This window comes from Chelon labrosus, assembly GCF_963514085.1.
Source record: "Chelon labrosus genome assembly, chromosome: 9".
In the NCBI taxonomy this organism is placed as follows: domain Eukaryota; kingdom Metazoa; phylum Chordata; class Actinopteri; order Mugiliformes; family Mugilidae; genus Chelon; species Chelon labrosus.
Window position 1 is genome coordinate 3,645,164 of NC_140359.1, and position 18,388 is coordinate 3,663,551.

An 18,388-nucleotide genomic window follows, 5' to 3' on the forward strand; every position below is an offset into this window, starting at 1 on the left:
GAGTGGAAAAATAAGTCAATCTTCTGCTGCCTTTTCCTTTTTGTCATTCCTAACACAAAGAATAATGATAATGTTGAATAATATCTAAATCAGTGGCTCTAGAAAACTGTCAGTTTCCATTAACTTTACTGGGCTTGCATTAACTTTGTTTGCCACCTGGCTTGCTTAATATTAGCTGACATGCCACAAAGCAAGACACAGTTTAGTTATTTACAGAGAAAATTCTACATTATTAACTTAACTTAACTTAACTTAACTTAAATTACCGTTTCATTCTTCTGCTCTGTTCGCTGTGTGCAGCAGTGATTGACGGTAGCTCAATAGGCGCGTTCGACTTCATGCAGATCTGTGCAGATCTGACTTGACGTGATGCATGCTGGGTAGAACAAGTTCATTTTAACCAATCATATTCGAGATCTATGAGCATAACAACCCAGCATGCATCACGTCAAGTCAGATCTGCACAGATCTGCATGAAGTCGAACGCGCCTAATGTTAGCATGTTACTGTTTACTTTCCCGGGCGGCCGGGACTAGTGGGTTTGGACAAATGGCTGTGATTGGCTGGATGGTTGTCAATCAATCTAACTTGACCAATGGGTTTTCATGTCTGGGGGACTGAGGTGCGCTCCATTTCGGTACGTTGGTACACTGCCAGGGCGGGGAAAAAGTTAGGAAAAAGTGGGGGGTGGGGGGGAATCACCTTGTTGAAAAAGTGGGGTTGTTGCAACAGCCCCATCCCCCACGGGTGTGACGCCCATGGGTACAGCACACTCCAACAATTTCACTCAAGCTCTCAGTATTATCGCTTTAAACTGCTTCAATGCACATTTGGTTTCAGTTGTTTCAAATGAAATGATTATCAGTGTTAGCACTGTGTCTGTCTCTGTATGTGTCTTTCCTTTTGTCCTCAGCAGACATCTTGTGCAAACAGCCGTCTCATGTTGACAAAAAAAAAACGAAAAAAAGAAAAAAGGTGGGTGGGTGTGACAAGAACCTGATTGGACTAGTATGATATCTCTCACGTTCAGCCTGTCACCGTCTCACGGAGAGTATTTATTGCTGGTTATGTTATTAGAGTTATAAAGTAATTTTTGCCAGCATGTAAATCCACCTTTCTGTAGTTTTCATGGAGTGGTGACAACTTTCATTGATCAGGTTTGCTGCCATGGTACTGGGTCAAACTGCTGTCGTGAACCGGACCAAGACTTTTCAAGTGAGTTTCATTAAACATGTGAGCCTCCTGTATTTTAATTTCCTGCTCACTTTGTATGATGATAACAGGTGACATGTGCTTTTCTTTTTTTGCATGCTATAATTTGGCTGGACTGGAGAGTGTCATTGTGTGTCTTTTTGTGTTTGTGTCAGGGAGCTTTATGCATCCTGAACAGCCTGCAGAATCATGCTGCAGTTTTGGAAAGGCTGCATGAACGTCAACAGAATCCAGGTCTGCAGATCCAGGCCATGAAGGGATTCCTCCACCGCACCGGCTTAGCTGTACGTACATATACAATATACAGTAGTAATTATTCTAACACCATCCACATGTGTTTGCTTTCATTATAGTCTGTAATCCTGAGGTAAATGTCACTGTGCAAAGCCACATTTTGAAAGTAACTACAGAGTTACTGTGAATATTACAATCTCAGGAATCTTCTGTTTCCGTTAGCTATTATCATGCCGGTGGAAAACAATTGACATAAGCAGCGTACATAGAAGTAGAAGGATCTGAGTGGCTTTGACAAGGACCAAACTACAGATCTTGTGAGGAGTTCCTGGTCTGCAGTAGTCTGTGGGGTTGTGATGATTTGGGACACCTTGGGTTCTGCCATTCATGTGGATGTTACTTTGACATACCTCCTACCTAAGCATTGTTGCAGATCCTGGAAAGCCTTTTAACAACAAAGCTATAAAGTTACAATGGTTCAGGAATAGTTTGAGGCACATGACAACAAGTTGAAGGTGTTGACTTGGCCTCCAAATTACATAGATCTCAGTCCAACAGAGCATCTGTGGGATGTGCTGGACAAAATAAAATCTGATCCATGGAGTACCCACCTTTCTACTAGCAGGACTTAAAGGATCTGCTGCTAACATCTTGTTGCTAGACACCACAGCACACCTTCAGAGGTGTGGTTGAGTATATGCCTTGACGGGTCAGGGTTGTTTTGGCTGCAAAGAGGGGACCTACACAATCGGTCATCTTAATGATATATATTGATATTGATGATATTGCTGATAACATATAGTGTTCGTTAATGTGACTACAGCACTTGGTCCTCCACATAATCATGTGATGAATCTATAAAGAACCATTCACTCTATCAGAGGTGCTTTCAAACAAACATTGGGATGTGTTTCTAAAGTGTGGATGTGTCATTCCTTCAGGTGAGGGAACTGGACAAACTCAACATCATTCACGTTGCCGGGACAAAAGGAAAGGTATGACACAGACTGAAAAAATTGTTTAAACTGTCCACTGTGAACAATAAAAAGTATTATTTATTTTTTTTTTAAATTATTTTTCCAGGGTTCAACATGTGCTTTTACTGAAAGAGTGCTCAGGAGTCATGGCTTTCGTACGGGATTTTACAGGTATGACAAATGAGCTTTTGTTTTTAATGAGAATTAATAGTTTTTCAGTTGTTTATGTATTGTATGTATTTACTTTTTAAATTTGTCTTTTAAATGTTTTAACTTTTAAATTATCCAAACTGGTTGCATTAAAAAAGACCAACTCATGCCCTCTAAGTGCTTCAAATATTGATGTATTCAATAACAAGTGACGCCAATCAGCTAAAATAATCAACTTTACAGTTACTACTAATAAATCAAGGCAGTGGCATGGTTCAATGTTTCGTTTTCATCCACAACAGCTGTTTGTTCTCATACACAGAAGTCAACTTACCGATGCAAACATGAATGTCATTTTTCAGTTTCTAGTCTGGACTTTGCTGCTTGCTTTTCAGTTGATCAATGGTTAACTCACACTGTCGTTTCAAGCCGGGTGACCTGTGTGAGAGATAATAAGAGGTTATCTCTGGTTTGTTTTCTCAGTTGTGCATTGACATACATGTATTTGTCTTATTGCTGCACAGTTTTACAACATGTGGCTGTAATGTTATCTGCATAGGACAGGAAGTGAAATGAGAGAGATGTAATTATTACCTTCACTAAGACATTTGAATGGAAATAATCATCATTAGGATTGTTAATAGGTTGGTTAATAGCTTTATATTGGTGCAAATGGGATTGATCACTATAAGTTCAATAATATGTTATATGTTCTAGGGTTTCATATTATACTGGCAATTCTTCAAAAACTATTCCAAAATGCAGTAAAGGATATATGTTACTTTTATTGGTCAGAGCTTGCTGTTTGTGGAGTTTCAGCGGGAAAAATAACCGTGGCCTCTCTGCCCTTAGCTCTCCGCATTTGGTTCATGTCAGAGAGAGGATACGCATCAACGGCTGGCCAATCAGCAGGGTGCTTTTCACAAAGTACTTCTGGGAGGCTTACGAGCAGCTAGAGGACACAAAGGTAGGATTTACACTGCCCATCTGACTATAATGGAGTGTGAATGAAGAATGCACTTGTCTACAGTCTTAAAGACAAATGAAACAAACAATACAAACTAAATAAAACAGGAGAAGTAAATACATATGAGTATCAGATTTCATTTGGTGAATTTAACCTAGTATAGTCGGACTGAAATCTTACCAGAATGGAAGTCTGGTAACAGGATTCCATTATGAGACGTATTTTAACCGATACAGAGAAAAAAGAGAATACACGTCTGCACGCAGTTGGATAGTACTAGTCTACAGGGCAGGCGTTCTCGACAAATGCCTTAATCGCTGTTAACTGTTCATGCTTTAACGTTACTTGTGGCACAGGGGTGCTTTGAGCTAAATGCTAACACCATCATGGTAGCAGGCTTCCTTTAACAAACTTTACCGAGTTAAAATGGAAAACTGTAGCCAAGATGGACTGTCTGATCTAACTGTGAGAAAAAACAGTTAAAGCTCAACCCCTAAAGTTTACATTAAAACTCTAATAAGACAGTAAAAATCAAGTCCAAAATATGCCAGATGTGAACCAGCTTGAGGTGTGCAGCATAAAACTGTAACCAGACATTAGAGTCACAAAATAAATGAAAATAAAAATGGCAGCTGATCAGAATGAGAGCACTGACTTTTCTTCAGGCCTCTTCAGCCTTGTCTTTTATCCACACCTTCTCAGACGTGGCTGTGCAGACTAATTAAGTTCACGCACCAGCAAAAGACACCAAGTATGCAATCAGTATGTGTTCGTGTCTGTACTTGAATTTTGAATCATTATTGCACAAGTACCATTCCAATCCATCAATCCAATCCAAGTTCCCATCTGGTGGTAACTTGTGTGGACTTGGCAAAGCCAGGTATCCAAGAATACATTGTGTGGGTGTCATCAAGTTCACTGCTGCTCTAATTCCAGCATGTTTGTCCTGCTTCCTCGTGACTGTCTGTCAAGTCTCAACTTCCAAGTATGCAAGTCTGAAGTTCACATTCTTGGTACTGATTAACGCCTCAGTGGAGATGCACAGAGGGGTGTAACACTTCCTGACGTAACCAATGGATGACAACATAGCACTACTTACCTGCATATTCATTCATTCATTCATCTTCTGTAACCGCTTGGTCCTGTGAAGGGTCGCAGGGTTTTTCAGATGGTCTCCCCAGTAACAGGATTACTGGTGGCTCATCTGTTTTAGAAATATGATGGAACTATGTGTATGATGAAGTCAAGGGAATGACTTGTGTGTCTGGACATTTTTAAATACTTTGGATGTGGAACATCTAACCCATTAAGTCTTTCTTCAGTCATACCTAATGTGTCAGGCTGATAAAACCCACTAATCCCAGGTAGCTTCAGTAACACATTCACGTCGATGCATCCACAGGATGTCCATGGAGGCACCCTGCCCTCCTATTTCCAGTTCCTGACTCTTCTGGCTTTCCATGTCTTCCTGCAGGAGCGAGTAAGCTCACAAACACACACGCACGCACACTCACACACGCTAAGCTTTGTTCTCAAAGGCATTTCTCTAAATAACAGGTGGATTTAGCGGTGATAGAAGTTGGGATTGGAGGCCAGTACGACTGCACAAACATAATCAGGTAATGGCTTCTTATCTGCATATCCCATTAAAAAAATACTTTTTCTGTTTTGTCTGCAGAAGCTAAACTTCATGTTTGGTTTACAGGAAGCCGTGGGTGTGTGGGGTCACATCTCTTGGTTTGGATCACTGCAGTTTGCTGGGAGATACGATGGAGAAGATTGCGTGGCAGAAGGCCGGAATATTTAAGGTTCTGTCTCTGGAATACTGTTTTATATTTGGAAAGCTTTATGCTTTGTTGATTTATTAGGCTTATTAGCAGCTACACTGTTATTTACGTGAATTTAAGATGAAGCACTCAGACAGGGAGCTGATGATACTGCCTGAGACAGAGTATTGCAATTAACTTGACACTGATTCTGCGACTCACAGAGCAAATCGGTACTCAAACTTTAAACAGTATTCGTGAAGACAAACTGATTCTGACAAATATGCCCTCAGCCAGGTGTCCCCGCTTTTACTGTCCGACAGACACCCAGCTCTCTGAGAGTCCTGCAGAGCCGTGCTGAAGAGATGGGGGTAAGGAGGACGACACTGTCTAGCATTTAGCCTCTACTTAGAACTCTGATGTTAACACCGTCCTGCAGCAGCTGTTTTGGGCCAGTTTCCAGCTGATTTGACATTTCTCTATTTAATGCTTAAGATCTTCTTTTGTAAGCATCACTTTAACTGAAGACGGTTTATTCTAATCGTCCATTGTTTGATTATCCTTTGCCACACATTTTTTTTGGTTTGTTTTGCAGTAAACCTGGTAAATACTGAATTTGATCACTTAAAATGTGACATTTCCTGGTTCACACCATTCTAGTTCACTTCAGCTGGAGGACGGAGTTAATATTCTTTTGAATTAATGGTGTCAAAAAGGCCTCAAATCCCTCATGTGACTCATTCATTTCTGTCCTCTGCAGTGCCCCTTGCAGGTTTGTCCTGAGTTGGATCAGTACGAGGGTGTGGTCGGTCCTGTGCATCTGGGACTGGCAGGAAAACACCAACGCTTAAATGCATCACTTGCCCTGCAGCTCAGTTTCAGCTGGCTGCAGCGCCACAAGACTGAGGAGAGAGGAGGTATCTGAGTCTGTATCTGGGCATATCTGAATGCATCAGGATCCACATGCATGCAATGTGATCTTGCTATGTGAGCGTGCAGTATATTTACTTGTAGCGTAAGCTGAAAATATAGAGGCATGTATCGTGTTTGAGAAAAAGAGAAACTGCACAGTATTTGTATTTCTCTACTGGTAGTAATTCATTATTGTCAGAAGTGAAAGTGTATATAAAGTGCAAGTGACAAAAGACATGTTCCGAGCAAATTTATGTGTATCTTCTTTGTGTGCAGACATTGCCTGTGATTTTTTTTTTTTTTTTTTTTTTTTTTTAAACTTTCATATTGTGATTCCTTGCAGATGTTCCCAGTTTGGCTCAAGTGGCCGGCACACTGAACTCCCAGGGGCCCATTTTCAAGCCCACCGCAGCCATGCTGAAAGGTGAGTTGAAATGACTTACTGATTTGCCTGTTCTAAGATAACTGCACCAGTGTTTCAGAGAACATGGGGATCGGTTCAGCTTTTAGATGCCCCGATGCCAACAGATCCTCCTGAGGTGGTGATCCCCTTTACCATCTTTCTGTACACTCAATGGTATAAAACTAAATATTGTAATTATTGATATCATGCATTGATACCAAAATGTTTGAGTCAGTGTTCTTTTTGTCTGGTTGGTATCTGATTTTGAAGTGGCAAGCTAACCAAGCAGTGGCCTACTGTTTTAATCTTGGCAGAGATAGGGCTGTTGTAGGTATAGATGATGAAATGGGAAGCATGGTAAAAATAAAGCTTGAACTTGTCACATACTGCCCACTTTAAGGTCAGGAACTAGAGAGCTTCACTGTGGAGACAATCATTTTGTTCTACTGATGTTATAGGGCACAAATCATAGTCACCTCTCTCATGTGCTTTGCCAAGGCCCTCTTTGAGTATGGACCTGCAGTCAAAATCTTGCACAGGTGGAGATGTATCAGTGTATTGTGGGGTACTCTGTGGGGTCTGTGAAGGGAGTAGAGGCCCCTTCGTCCCTTCTTTTGCAGGCTGTAGTGCCTTAACTGGGAGAAAAATCTGAATTATTAGTGCCTTTGAACTTGCTAGAATTTAACGCCATTAATTTGGCATCAGTGCCAAATGGTCATCCCACACATTCCCTCCCCACGTCATCATGCACTTTCCTTCCAGAAGTTCGTCCGGATGGTTTTACCCACGTTTTCACCTCAGACCGTTTGACGACAGAGGACTTCATTTGACTTTCATGCCCCTTCTCCCTTCCAGGTCTACGGGAGACGCAGTGGTTAGGACGAAGCCAGACGCTGAGGCAGGGCTCTGTCACATATTACCTGGATGGAGCCCATACCACAGACAGCATGGAGGCCTGTATCCGCTGGTTCAGACAGGAGACGCTGCAGAGAGACCACTCTCAGTACGGCCACACACGACACCACGTATAGAGTATCCAAGGGCCTTTAAGGTTGAAGCACAGACACTTGACTACACGATGATTACCCAGGTCATACATATGATTAAACACGCTTAAATTGGATGGAGGCTGAAATCTCAGACAGATAGCACAAAACCTCTCTTGTTTCTTTTTGAAAACTGACATTTTAAAGAAAGAATTCATTAGATGTGCTTTTGTCCTCTAGAAGGCCTGGACTTAAAATCCTGCTCTTTAACACCACAGGAGAGAGGGACTCTGCTGCTTTGCTCCGACTGTTGGCTGTAAATATGATACACAATACAATGCTCCTTAATAAGCAACACCACTGCACGTGTACATGCCATCAAACTATTCTGTGTTCCTTGCAGCCATGCCAGTTTGACTACACGCTCTTCTGCCCCAACATTACTGAAGCCTCTGCAGGTGAGATAAGACGACAGTAAAGCAATGATATTTCACTAAACACCAAGCAGACCTCACTCTGAAACAACAACATGAATTTGTTAACTTTGCTGTACTACAGGCGGAAATATGTTGGTATAGGTCTTTGCCTGCACCTCCTGTGCCACTGGAGATAATAAAAATGCAGACTCTTTTTTTTTATTATTATTGAATGCAATCTGTGAACTTCCAGCTGCTTGTTCTTGTTGTAAATCAGAGGACAGTCTTTCACATGTGTTTCCCTGTGCACTGCAGCTCAGAACAGCACCAGTGTGCAGCAGATGTTGGACCGCTGCAGAGAAAACCAGACTATCTGGCAGAGATTGAGTGCAACAGAGGCAGCGCATCAGCGCCACCCAGTGACCAGCACCAAAAGTCACAGCCTGGTGTTTCCCTGCATCCTGAGCGCCCTCCAGTGGATCAGCGGGAGAAAACAGCCAGCGCCGGCCCCTCCTGACTCCACTGAGCCTCCTGACAGGCTGAGAGCAGAGGCTCAGAGTAGCTCTGTGCTGGTGACTGGCAGCCTGTACCTGGTGGGAGGAGTGCTGAAACATCTGGAACCTTCCCTCAGCACAGCAGATTAAGAATTGATGGATGACTTGATCCAATGTATCTCCAGTTCTGTTTACAATCCACTGATACAGTCTTTTGTTAGAACTTTTAAATGTTGATGCTGTCACTGCTTAGTTTACACTTTCTGGTTAACATTTAATATTTATATTTTGAGTGACTTGTGTTTCACCTTTTCTGATCATTAGTTATCTTATCAATGCCTCAACGTGCTTTTGCTGTTTTATACGTTATATACCTTTACATTAAGTTTGATAAGTTTAGTTGATCTGTTACCATTGGTGATATATGAATTAACAATAATAATATGAATAAACTACAGTATAAACATACCAAAGAAATTCATGCCCTCATTATCTATCACCGCCTATCCTTAGAGGGTCACATGGGCGCTGAAGAATGAGCTCTCATTGGACAAGAGGCAGGGTACACCCTGGACAGGTCACCAGTCTAAGGCAGGGCTAACACAGAGAGACAGACAACCATTCACACTCACATGCACACCTACGGCCAATTTAGAATCACCAGCACATGAAGAAAACTCATACAGGCGCAGGGAAAACATGCAACCTCAGCATGGATAGGCCCCCAGGTTCAAACTCAAAACCTTTTTGCTGTGAATCATTCAGTCTGTTATATTTTAAAAAACTATAATGACTTACAGTACATTCTGTGTAACATTTTGATAATTCTGTCTGTATACATTGTTGTCAGAAGTGGCTACTGCTGTAGCTCAGTAGGTAACGCAGGTTGTCCACAAACCAGAGGATTAACAGTTATGATCCCTGGTGTGTGGACCACATGCTGAAGTGTCTTTGAGCAACACACTAAACCACAAGTTATGTGTCCATTAGTATGAATGAGTGGGTAGATGTGTCATAGTAAAGCACTCTGAGCACTGAAAGGCGTTACAAGATCATTTACTATTTAAGTATGTACACCGATCAGCCACAACATTAAAACCACTGACAGGAGAAGTGAATAACTTTAACCATCTTGTGACTCACTGTTCTGGAAACTTTTGGACCTGGCATTCATGTAGATGTTACTTAGACATGTAGCACCCACCTAGACCAGACCAGGCACCCCCACCCCATAGCAATGACACTCCTTGATGGCAGCAGCCATCCCCAGCAGGATGCAGCCTGACACAGGAACACACACAAAAACGCTTTAGGAACAACTCAAAAAACATGAAGAACAGCACAAGGTGTTGACCTGGCCTCCAAATTCACTAGATCCCAAACTGATCAAGTATCTGTGGGATGATCCACAGAGGCCCCTCCCCTCAAAGGCCCCTACTAACAACATTCTGTTGCCAGACACCACAGGACACCCTCAGAAGGTCCATGTCCATTCTCTGATGAGTCACAACAGTTTTGGAGGCACAAGGGAGACCTACATAATATTAGGAAGGTGGTCATAATGTTATGCCTGATCGGTGTATATAACTGTGGCCTAAATGCACAGTGCACTCAAAGATCACTTTATTAAGAACACCTATATACCATCATATTCATGCCAGTGTCTAATCAGCCAATCATGTTGCGGCAGTGCAAGGCATAACATCTCATATCACCACAGACTAGCTGACACACAGCAAACCTGGGACAGGGGAGGATTTCACTGAATGAAACTAATTGCTGTCTGGGAACATATGAAGCTGCCTGCCAAGAGTTGGAAAAATCATATCACAGTGCCCCCCTAGAGGGATAGTGCAGCCAGTGAGTCAGAACATAATATATTACTTTTTTTTTTTCTGACAAACTGAGATGCAGAGGTCGGAGTTACTACAAGTCAGACGACTGGACGATGGATCAGACCATGACATCAGACATGCCTCCAAAATCTTCCTATCTGTGGCCTTGTGTTTTGTGTTTGCGCCATCCTCGTGCTGCACATTAACCCTCAGGCCTTCTCTTATGAAAGATCCACAACAACAAACTGCAGAGCTCATATTAAAGTCAAACCGCAGCAGCAGCACAGATAAACATGTCTGTCTGGGCCGTCTTCACTCCCCTGCTGTGAATTCCTGGTAGTAATGACAGAACTAAGCTGACAGTCAGACACAATCTTAAAAGCCAAATGAAATGTAACGTTTTACTTTTCCATATTACAGGAGGAAGTTCGCTTTGATCTCTGCTGGCTTTGTTCAAATCCGTTTCATTACTCGAGCATTTGAGAGTCAGGCTGGGTTTGGGTGATGAACGGGTTAACGGAGGATGTTTTGGAAGGTCGCTGGGGCCCGCTGGGGGGCCACTGCTGGGAGCTGCTGTCTTTCAGGCTTATTAGCCTCTCGTCAAGATTACAGCAGACAGAAGGCCAGAGGACAGGACAACAAACTGAGGCCTGACAATCTCTTTAGACCCATTCAGAGAAAATAACATTAGAGGTAGGGGTCACCTGTTTTTATGTACGTTTAATATGAAGATTTGAGTTTTAGCTACAGCCGTCTCCTTTATTGGAAATAAAATAAATGTCCTTAATACATTCCAGTCCAGTATGGATGACATTTTAAAAAGAGCCATGGGAGAACAAAGACCCTCACACTGACAGGTAGAGAGAGAAACAATCTGGTTGGTGCGTAAATCAGTTTATTGTGCTTACCAGGTATTAGACACAGCCGAAGCAATTAGTGAAATCACAACAGAGCTTTGCTTTGGTAAGACGCAGCCGTGCATCAACATTTCTCCCTGAACGAGAAACCTGAGGGATTTGATCATGTATCTAGTGCCGCTGCCCTCTAAGGTGCTTGAACTGACCAGAATCCTCTTACTGGGGCTCTCTGTATCCTCACTAATTACCCGAGGAGGTAAACCTGTCGCAGTGGTGTATTTATCACAGACAGGTCTCACGGATTCAGCTGTCGCGTAGTACAACTCTGATTTAAGTTGTACGTGTGCCGGAGCCTTTGTTTGGCAACATGCAACCCCGGCGCTTGTGCAGTCAAAGCTGTGGACTGTGCTGAAGTTTAGAAAGAGAAAAGGTGCGTTGGATGTAATTTCAGATTGATAAGTTCTCTTTATTTGTGCAAAAAGTTTGGAATCTTCACATATATTGTGATTTTTTCACACATTCATGGTCCCGAGAGGAGACCTTCTAAGGACTCTAGAAAACACCTGCAATAAGGAAAGAAGAAAAGAAAAGAAAAAAACAATATAAATAAGAAATATATTAAAAATAACAAGGTTGCTAAGGTAATGACTTTATTTACTGTGGATATAAAGGCTATTGTTCTACTCACCTGTGCATGGCAGCTTGAAACGGTACTACTGTACTATGAAACTACTGAAATGAGGGCAGTCTGAACCAGTACTGCATTGTAGACTGTGTAAACAGTGAGAATTTACAGTATGTGCTGACATAACATTAACTATTGACACAGTTGGTAGTTGCGTCAATGTTATTTCACTGCTGCCATACCTGATCACTAGGCAGATAATGACCTAAGCAAAGTGATTTGAATCAGCTTAGTGATTTTCTACTACTTTTATGAAGCGGTTCAACTTTTCCTCCATGTCCTTGCAGGTTGTTTTGGGATTGCATCCTCAGTCAACACCTCAGACAACTTCACAGATGCATCTAAAGAAACAGTTTTCGCTAAATACAAAGCTGAGCAGCTGCGGGCACCTGAACACGGATGTCGGTAATGGTGGATAGGTTGTTAAATGGAGTTTGAATGCCTCCCCATCTAAAGCTCCAGCAGCATTCTTTGTTGGCAGAGTCCAAAAAAAGAGGGGGAGAGTGGCGGGGTGAAGTCAAGGGTCACAAGGCAATTGGAGCTCTTTTGAGATGCCTTTGTTGAAAAGGGTCAGACAGGAATGGATGTTAAAATGTGGGTGGGGAGGGGAATGTGAGCGTGGGTGTGCGGGGGGAGATTGACACAGAGTAAGGATGGGTCGGTGTACCCACAGCAAAAATCCATCTGGAACCTTATAAGGAGGCTCGTAAATTAACGGCCGGCCCCTCCTCTGTCAAGGGAAGGGTAGACATGTCGCTGGGATTTTTCCTTAGAAAAACAGAAACAGTTCAGACCTGATCTTGAAATACAGTATACCAAGCACTGATAGTTTGAGCTAATTAAGCTGTGCATTTGATATCACTTCAAAAAGTTAAATGTGCTAACGTGTTGTTCTGGCACGTCATCGTCTTGTTAAGCGAGTGTTAATAGATGCACCACAGTGGTCAATCATGGCCTGTCATAAACTCCTGTTACCATTCAATAGCAGAATTAGCATTAGGTGCCCATTAGCAGACAGCTGTTGTTCTTCTCACAGTTTGTAAAATGCCACCAACAGTGTTTCCTCTGTAACTGCTTTGTATGTGTGGAGAAGAACAAGTAGAGGTACAGGCACCACAGCAAGATCGTACTGTACACCTGAGCCAGCAGAAAGTACAGCAAGTATGGAGCATGCAGCTCACTAATATGTTTTCTGAAGTTTTCAGACAGATTTAGCTCTTTGGCACAGAGCAATACAATCTACCAGGCTTTGAACCCATTTATGGAGGAAATACACTGAATTCCACGCACCATCTTATACATCATGTGTACTCATATTCAGTAAGACCACATACGAGATCAGATCACTCGAATGTGTCCTCAGTGCGTCCTGGGTGTGTTCACACATCACTTTATATTGGATTCCCCCAGGATAGATCACTTCAAGGTACAATGCAAGGTCTGAATGTCTGAGTAGCCTTCACTGGTCTAAAGTAAGTCTGATCAAGTTTATCCCTAACACAGACCCTTTGTGTGATCGATGTAGGCAAGCACCAGCCACGCATTCGCACATGTTCTGGTTTTGTTCAAAGCTAGGCCCCTTCTGGCAGTCAATATTTTAAACCTTATCAGGCATCCTGAAAGTACCTATACATCCATCAGCTTTAACAGCAATATTTGGAGTAACTCCACAAGATACACACTTGAGCCATCAGGCATAAAATATGATAGCCTTTGCATCTCTCTTAGCAAGACGACTCATATTGTTTAACTGGAAAGAAAACCCTCCTCCAACCTTTAAACTGCGGATTAAAGACCTCGACACTGGAGAAAACATGACATTCTACAAGAGTCTGTGCTGGCAGTTTTTTTTAACCTTTATATGAATACCAGGGACATTATGGCTTTGTGACAGTGACCCTATGCTACGTATAGTTTTACTTGACTATTTATTATTACTTTATTTTTTTTTAATCTTTTCTATCATTTCGCTCTTTTCTTTGTTTACTTTTGTGTTCTTTATTTACCAATTAATTATTTCTACTTTTAATTTGTCATTTATAGACCATTTTGGAAATTTAATGTTAATTATTTTAATTAATAATGTCTACAAATTGTTTCTTATTATGAGAAATCAATAAAAATACTTTGAACAAAAAGAAACAAAAGAAAAACCAACATGAGTCCGACAAGTGAGAAAGGTCAGGGACACACTGGAGTCACCAGACGCCCTAAGACTGGAAAACATTTGGCTTGGTGGACTTGGACTGGACTTAGTCCAAGTTGGACTTAGGACTGGACTTGGATTTGGTTCCAAATACTTCACATTTATATTGGTCTTGGCCTTTTTTTCATTTTTTTCTACCTCTGTTTGGTCTGCATCATGGTAAAAGGAGGTCCCAGGTTTTCTCATTTCTCATTATTCCTTAAGGGAGTGAGGTATGGTTACTGGAGATGACAATTTGAAATTACTTCCCTAAGCTTATCAGACCTGATATTCACTTTAGTTTCAAACTGTGAAAAAAACCTATGGACACGGACGCCTTCAAACCTGCTACTGCTAATGGACTGGACTTGGACGTGGCTCTTGCTTTTACTGGAAGATGACCATATGAAATTACTTTCTTAAGCTTATCAGTCTGTATTAGCATCTGTCTGTCTTATCAGCTGTGACAAGTGAAGGTTCAAAATCGAGCAACTTGTGATTCAACAGCAGCCACAAAATAATAGAAACATTTCTGAAGTTTTCTCAGTCTCTCCTTTGCAGCCGGTGTCATATTCCTGTCTTTCACCACAGCTTTAGATGTTTGTGATGTTGTTAACGCGTGAACCAAACCTTCCTGTTGCACTTACCGTAAGTGCTGGCGCATTACCATACAGTGCAGGTGTAATGGAGGAGGGGGTGGTGGCATCCTGTTAGAAACTGTAATTTTCCAGGCGTGAACTTTCTAATTGCTTGTGACAGTGTTGTGTATCGAATGCGTCTTTGTTTACTCACAGACCACTTGCTTCGGCTTCCAGCAGATCCCTCGGATCGCTGCTCCGTATGGCGCTAGGGGTAAGCTGCAAATACTGACACACAGGAACAGATTGCCTTGTTGTCTGGTAATCTGGAAAGTGTTTGTTTATAGACATGACGACCCTCTGTCCCTGGATGAAACTGGATTTATCTGTCCAACTGCTCTTACAAGAATATAACAAGGTTAGCATGCTCATCACTTTGTGGGTGAACACAAATACCCGACTTATCCTCATGTAAATCAGTCCACTATTCTTGATGTAGTATCACCTGCAGACTAAAACAAACATGGTGGGCAGATTTCTGCAATAAACTATAAAATATCATATTATTCTAGATAGCTCAGACACGGTTTCTCTATTAGCTCAAAGTATCTTATAATTATATCACTGTATATCTCTGATTTATGATCATTTGTACCATTGCTGTTGTTATTTGCTATTCATGTGATCAAGGTATAATATGTCATAATGTTGAGATACCTATTAGTGACTGACTGCGGTGTGATATGTTATTTCTTCACTATGAGACTGTTTCATAATTAGGAGACCCTTAAGAGATGGCCACTGTGGAACTAAATTCAGTCCAATAAATAGAGCTGTCAAGTGTGGAGAGGGTAGCTCATACCTTGATGCCTGAAGCTCCAACAGACAACAAAAAAACAGTTTTCTCTACCATAGAAATACACTTTGTTACCCTCTCTGGAATATTTTAGTCCTTGACGTTGTCTCCAGTGTTCATTGCTGAATGGACTGTATGGATTCTGTTGTGTGATTTATTTATTTTTTTGCTTGTGGCAAATTTAAATTGGTAGTATTGAATGAAGATCTCCTACTACCACCTGAGTTTATAAATTTGTGTAGTCTTCTACTTTCTACTCTTTTGGCCACTCTGATGCTAGCCAACTGCCATTAAAACAGAAGAGGAAGAACACATTTTGACATGAACTACAAAACCAATCTCCTGATACCAATCTGGACATCCCTAATTTCGCCAATGAGTATTTGTAATGATTCCTCTATCCATTCTCCTTTATTCATAGTTGACCTCTCAGGTAACATGCATCGCCTATACCTGTAGTTTGTATCTGGATTATATGTTTGAATTCATCTCATTCCCCATTGCCCTCCATATGAGCTTGTCTTGGGGTTTGATTTGGGGTCTAAGGGCCTGATTTCATTAAATATGACAAAATAGCAACTGTCAAGTCCCATCCACATATAAAGTATTGGGCCCTCCCAGGCTCTGGTAGCCTAACCTCTGGTAATTTTTGTATATCTAGGTTCACCTGACGCTCCAAGCTCCGCTGTCAACATGGTGAGTTTGGTGGCAGGAGCCAAAATTGTGAATGGGGTTTCTTTGTAGTAAACATATAATGAACTCTTTGTGTGGGTCATATATCAATCAACTGTTCCATTGATTGTTGCTTCAATCATGTCACCTCAAAGTTGAGATTTGCTCATATTTGCACTGCGTACATTTTTTCCATTTGTAATCTCTGCAACTCTTTGAAGTTCATGAACTTTCCATGGAGCTTTGTCTGTAAGCCCCTTAAGAAATAATAGTTTCATCTCACAAAATAGAACATATGAGCTAAAATTTTAATTGTACTTTTCATTAACGAACATAAAGAGGGTTGTCTATCTGAAGGCTCTTTCTTATACACAGTATTATGAAACACTAGCTGATGGACAACTTTTTATCTCATTGATAGCATTAGGTGACTTTTCCATATGTCTTGAGGCACGTGGGAGATCATAATGATGACATTTCATCTTATAAGAATGGAAAAGCACATAAAGCCTAAAAGAAAAATACACATAACACATTTTCAAAGTGATTTTTTGTTTTCTTGTGTGTAACATTTAGTTCGTACCTGCATGCCGAAATGAAGATATGATGGCAGCTGAGCTGTGGAAGGTCTGAGGCAGGCAGCTCCTCCTCTGTTCATGTGCTCCCTGTGCAGTGTCATAATAAACATACAGAGGGTGCATAAAATAAGATTTAAACTAAATTGTGCCTCAGGCTGTGGACATCCTGGGGGCTGCTCTATGTGTGGCCAACCTGGCTGGGACTCCGTTGTCAGCCTCCTGTCTGTTTCTCTATTGTGTGGCAGCTTTTAAGAAAGCCCCAGCCAGTCACTGAGGAATGTGAAGCTGTGGAGCTGCTGTGACTCACTGCTTTACACATTTGCATGTTGCTCGTTGAAGGTGCTGGAGCGAGGAGGCCTGTCTCCTCTAACGCCTCCACTTCCACCGCCTCCCTCCTGCTATCCTTCTAGTCTAGCCCCCCCTTGCAGAGTGTTTAATTAAAACTTTTTTTTTTTGTTGTTGTTGTAAACGCAGCAGGTTGGAGTTAATCCTGACGTTGGGCTCAGGGCCTGAGGTTGGGGGGTTTGGGCGTGGGACGGGGGGTGTTGCGCGTGGGAGTTGGTTGGGGTGAGCAAGGCATTTGCCTAGCTGCCACAGAGGCCTCCGCCAACCAGATAGGCGCTGGATAAGCTCCCACCAACTCTCAAATGTGGGGGTGGGGGTTGAGGGGAAAGAGGAGCAACCATTGATCACAGACCCTACACTCATTGTAATCCCGGACTGGATTCCAGGCTTGGATTGGGGCAAGCTTGTCAAAGTAAAACCTTTAAAAATCTTCATTCTTCATGATCATGTAAATGATCGTAATAAAAAAGACATATTACACTCAAAAGGAAATATGTAAATATTAGTAGTGAGATTTTCCTTCATCAGCTTCAGCTGTATGTGTCCAGCACAGAGACACCTGTAAGTCCAGGGCTTGACTTAATACAGGGGTCCAGACACAGCACAATAAAAACAGAAATAGGAGAATATGTATGTATAATTGCAGTCACTGCAGTCACATTACAGTCACTGTCTTTGTGACTGTAATCTAATCACACCTTGTGTAAAACATTGAAGCTGTTCAATTTATATCTTGCATTTTATGGATTTAATATTTGTAGAAATTGAATTGTTAAGCACTAAATAAGTTTTTGAATGGAATGACTCATAACAAGTTTTCACAACAGGTTTGCATGTTCATCTACTCTTTTCATTTTAAAAATGGCTGCAGTATCACAAGACCCAGTCAAAAAGAGACAAACATAAAACATTCAAATACACTGATGCAGGATCAAATAACATTATAAGAAAGATGTACAGAATTCCCATAGGTGTTGTCAGACTTCGTGATGATAGAGATTCCTGACCTAAGACATTTTGGAAACCAAGAAATGGACCATGACACTAGACAATGAAGATGTTCCAAAGAGCAAACATGAGAGATAATATTCTGGAGAGACAAACATACTGTCGTCAAAACAGCCACAAATATGTGGTGGTGATAAGGAAATGAATGAGTGTTGACCCTTTTGGCTCCATGTCAAAATGAATGGAGCTGAAGAATGTTAAATATAAAATAGAATGATTAAAAATTCAATAGTTTGATAGTTAATTAAGTTCAAGTTGAGCTGTCTTGAGTG

The 18,388-nt window shown here is 41.6% G+C and overlaps 1 protein-coding gene across 2 annotated transcripts; it reads left to right on the top strand.

Moving 5' to 3' along the window:
* The first annotated feature begins 753 nt into the window (after positions 1 to 753).
* Positions 754 to 8,985, top strand: LOC311492397 (folylpolyglutamate synthase, mitochondrial-like). Of its 2 annotated transcripts, none has more exons than XM_084550662.1 (15): positions 754 to 1,215; positions 1,368 to 1,496; positions 2,388 to 2,441; positions 2,530 to 2,594; positions 3,426 to 3,540; positions 4,943 to 5,020; positions 5,098 to 5,159; positions 5,246 to 5,348; positions 5,600 to 5,677; positions 6,067 to 6,223; positions 6,562 to 6,642; positions 7,477 to 7,624; positions 7,851 to 7,923; positions 8,011 to 8,065; positions 8,339 to 8,985. In XM_084550662.1, exons 1-15 carry the CDS (start codon positions 1,168 to 1,170, stop codon positions 8,665 to 8,667), a joined length of 1,575 nt encoding a protein of 524 aa, XP_084406788.1. In that variant the 5' UTR covers positions 754 to 1,167; the 3' UTR covers positions 8,668 to 8,985. The 2 variants fall into 2 exon arrangements, with proteins under 2 accessions (XP_084406788.1, XP_084406787.1); XM_084550661.1 differs by having other exon boundaries at positions 756 to 1,215; positions 7,848 to 7,923.
* The last annotated feature ends 9,403 nt before the right edge of the window (positions 8,986 to 18,388 follow it).

Excerpts from the sequence above, each read along its gene's own strand:
- LOC311492397 (XM_084550661.1), top strand. The coding sequence starts at position 1,168 with ATGGTACTGGGTCAAACTGCTGTCGTGAACCGGACCAAGACTTTTCAA. Across the intron at positions 1,216-1,367 it reads ACCGGACCAAGACTTTTCAA|GGAGCTTTATGCATCCTGAA; the intron begins GTGAGTTTCATT and ends TGTTTGTGTCAG. Across the intron at positions 6,643-7,476 it reads CACCGCAGCCATGCTGAAAG|GTCTACGGGAGACGCAGTGG; the intron begins GTGAGTTGAAAT and ends TCTCCCTTCCAG.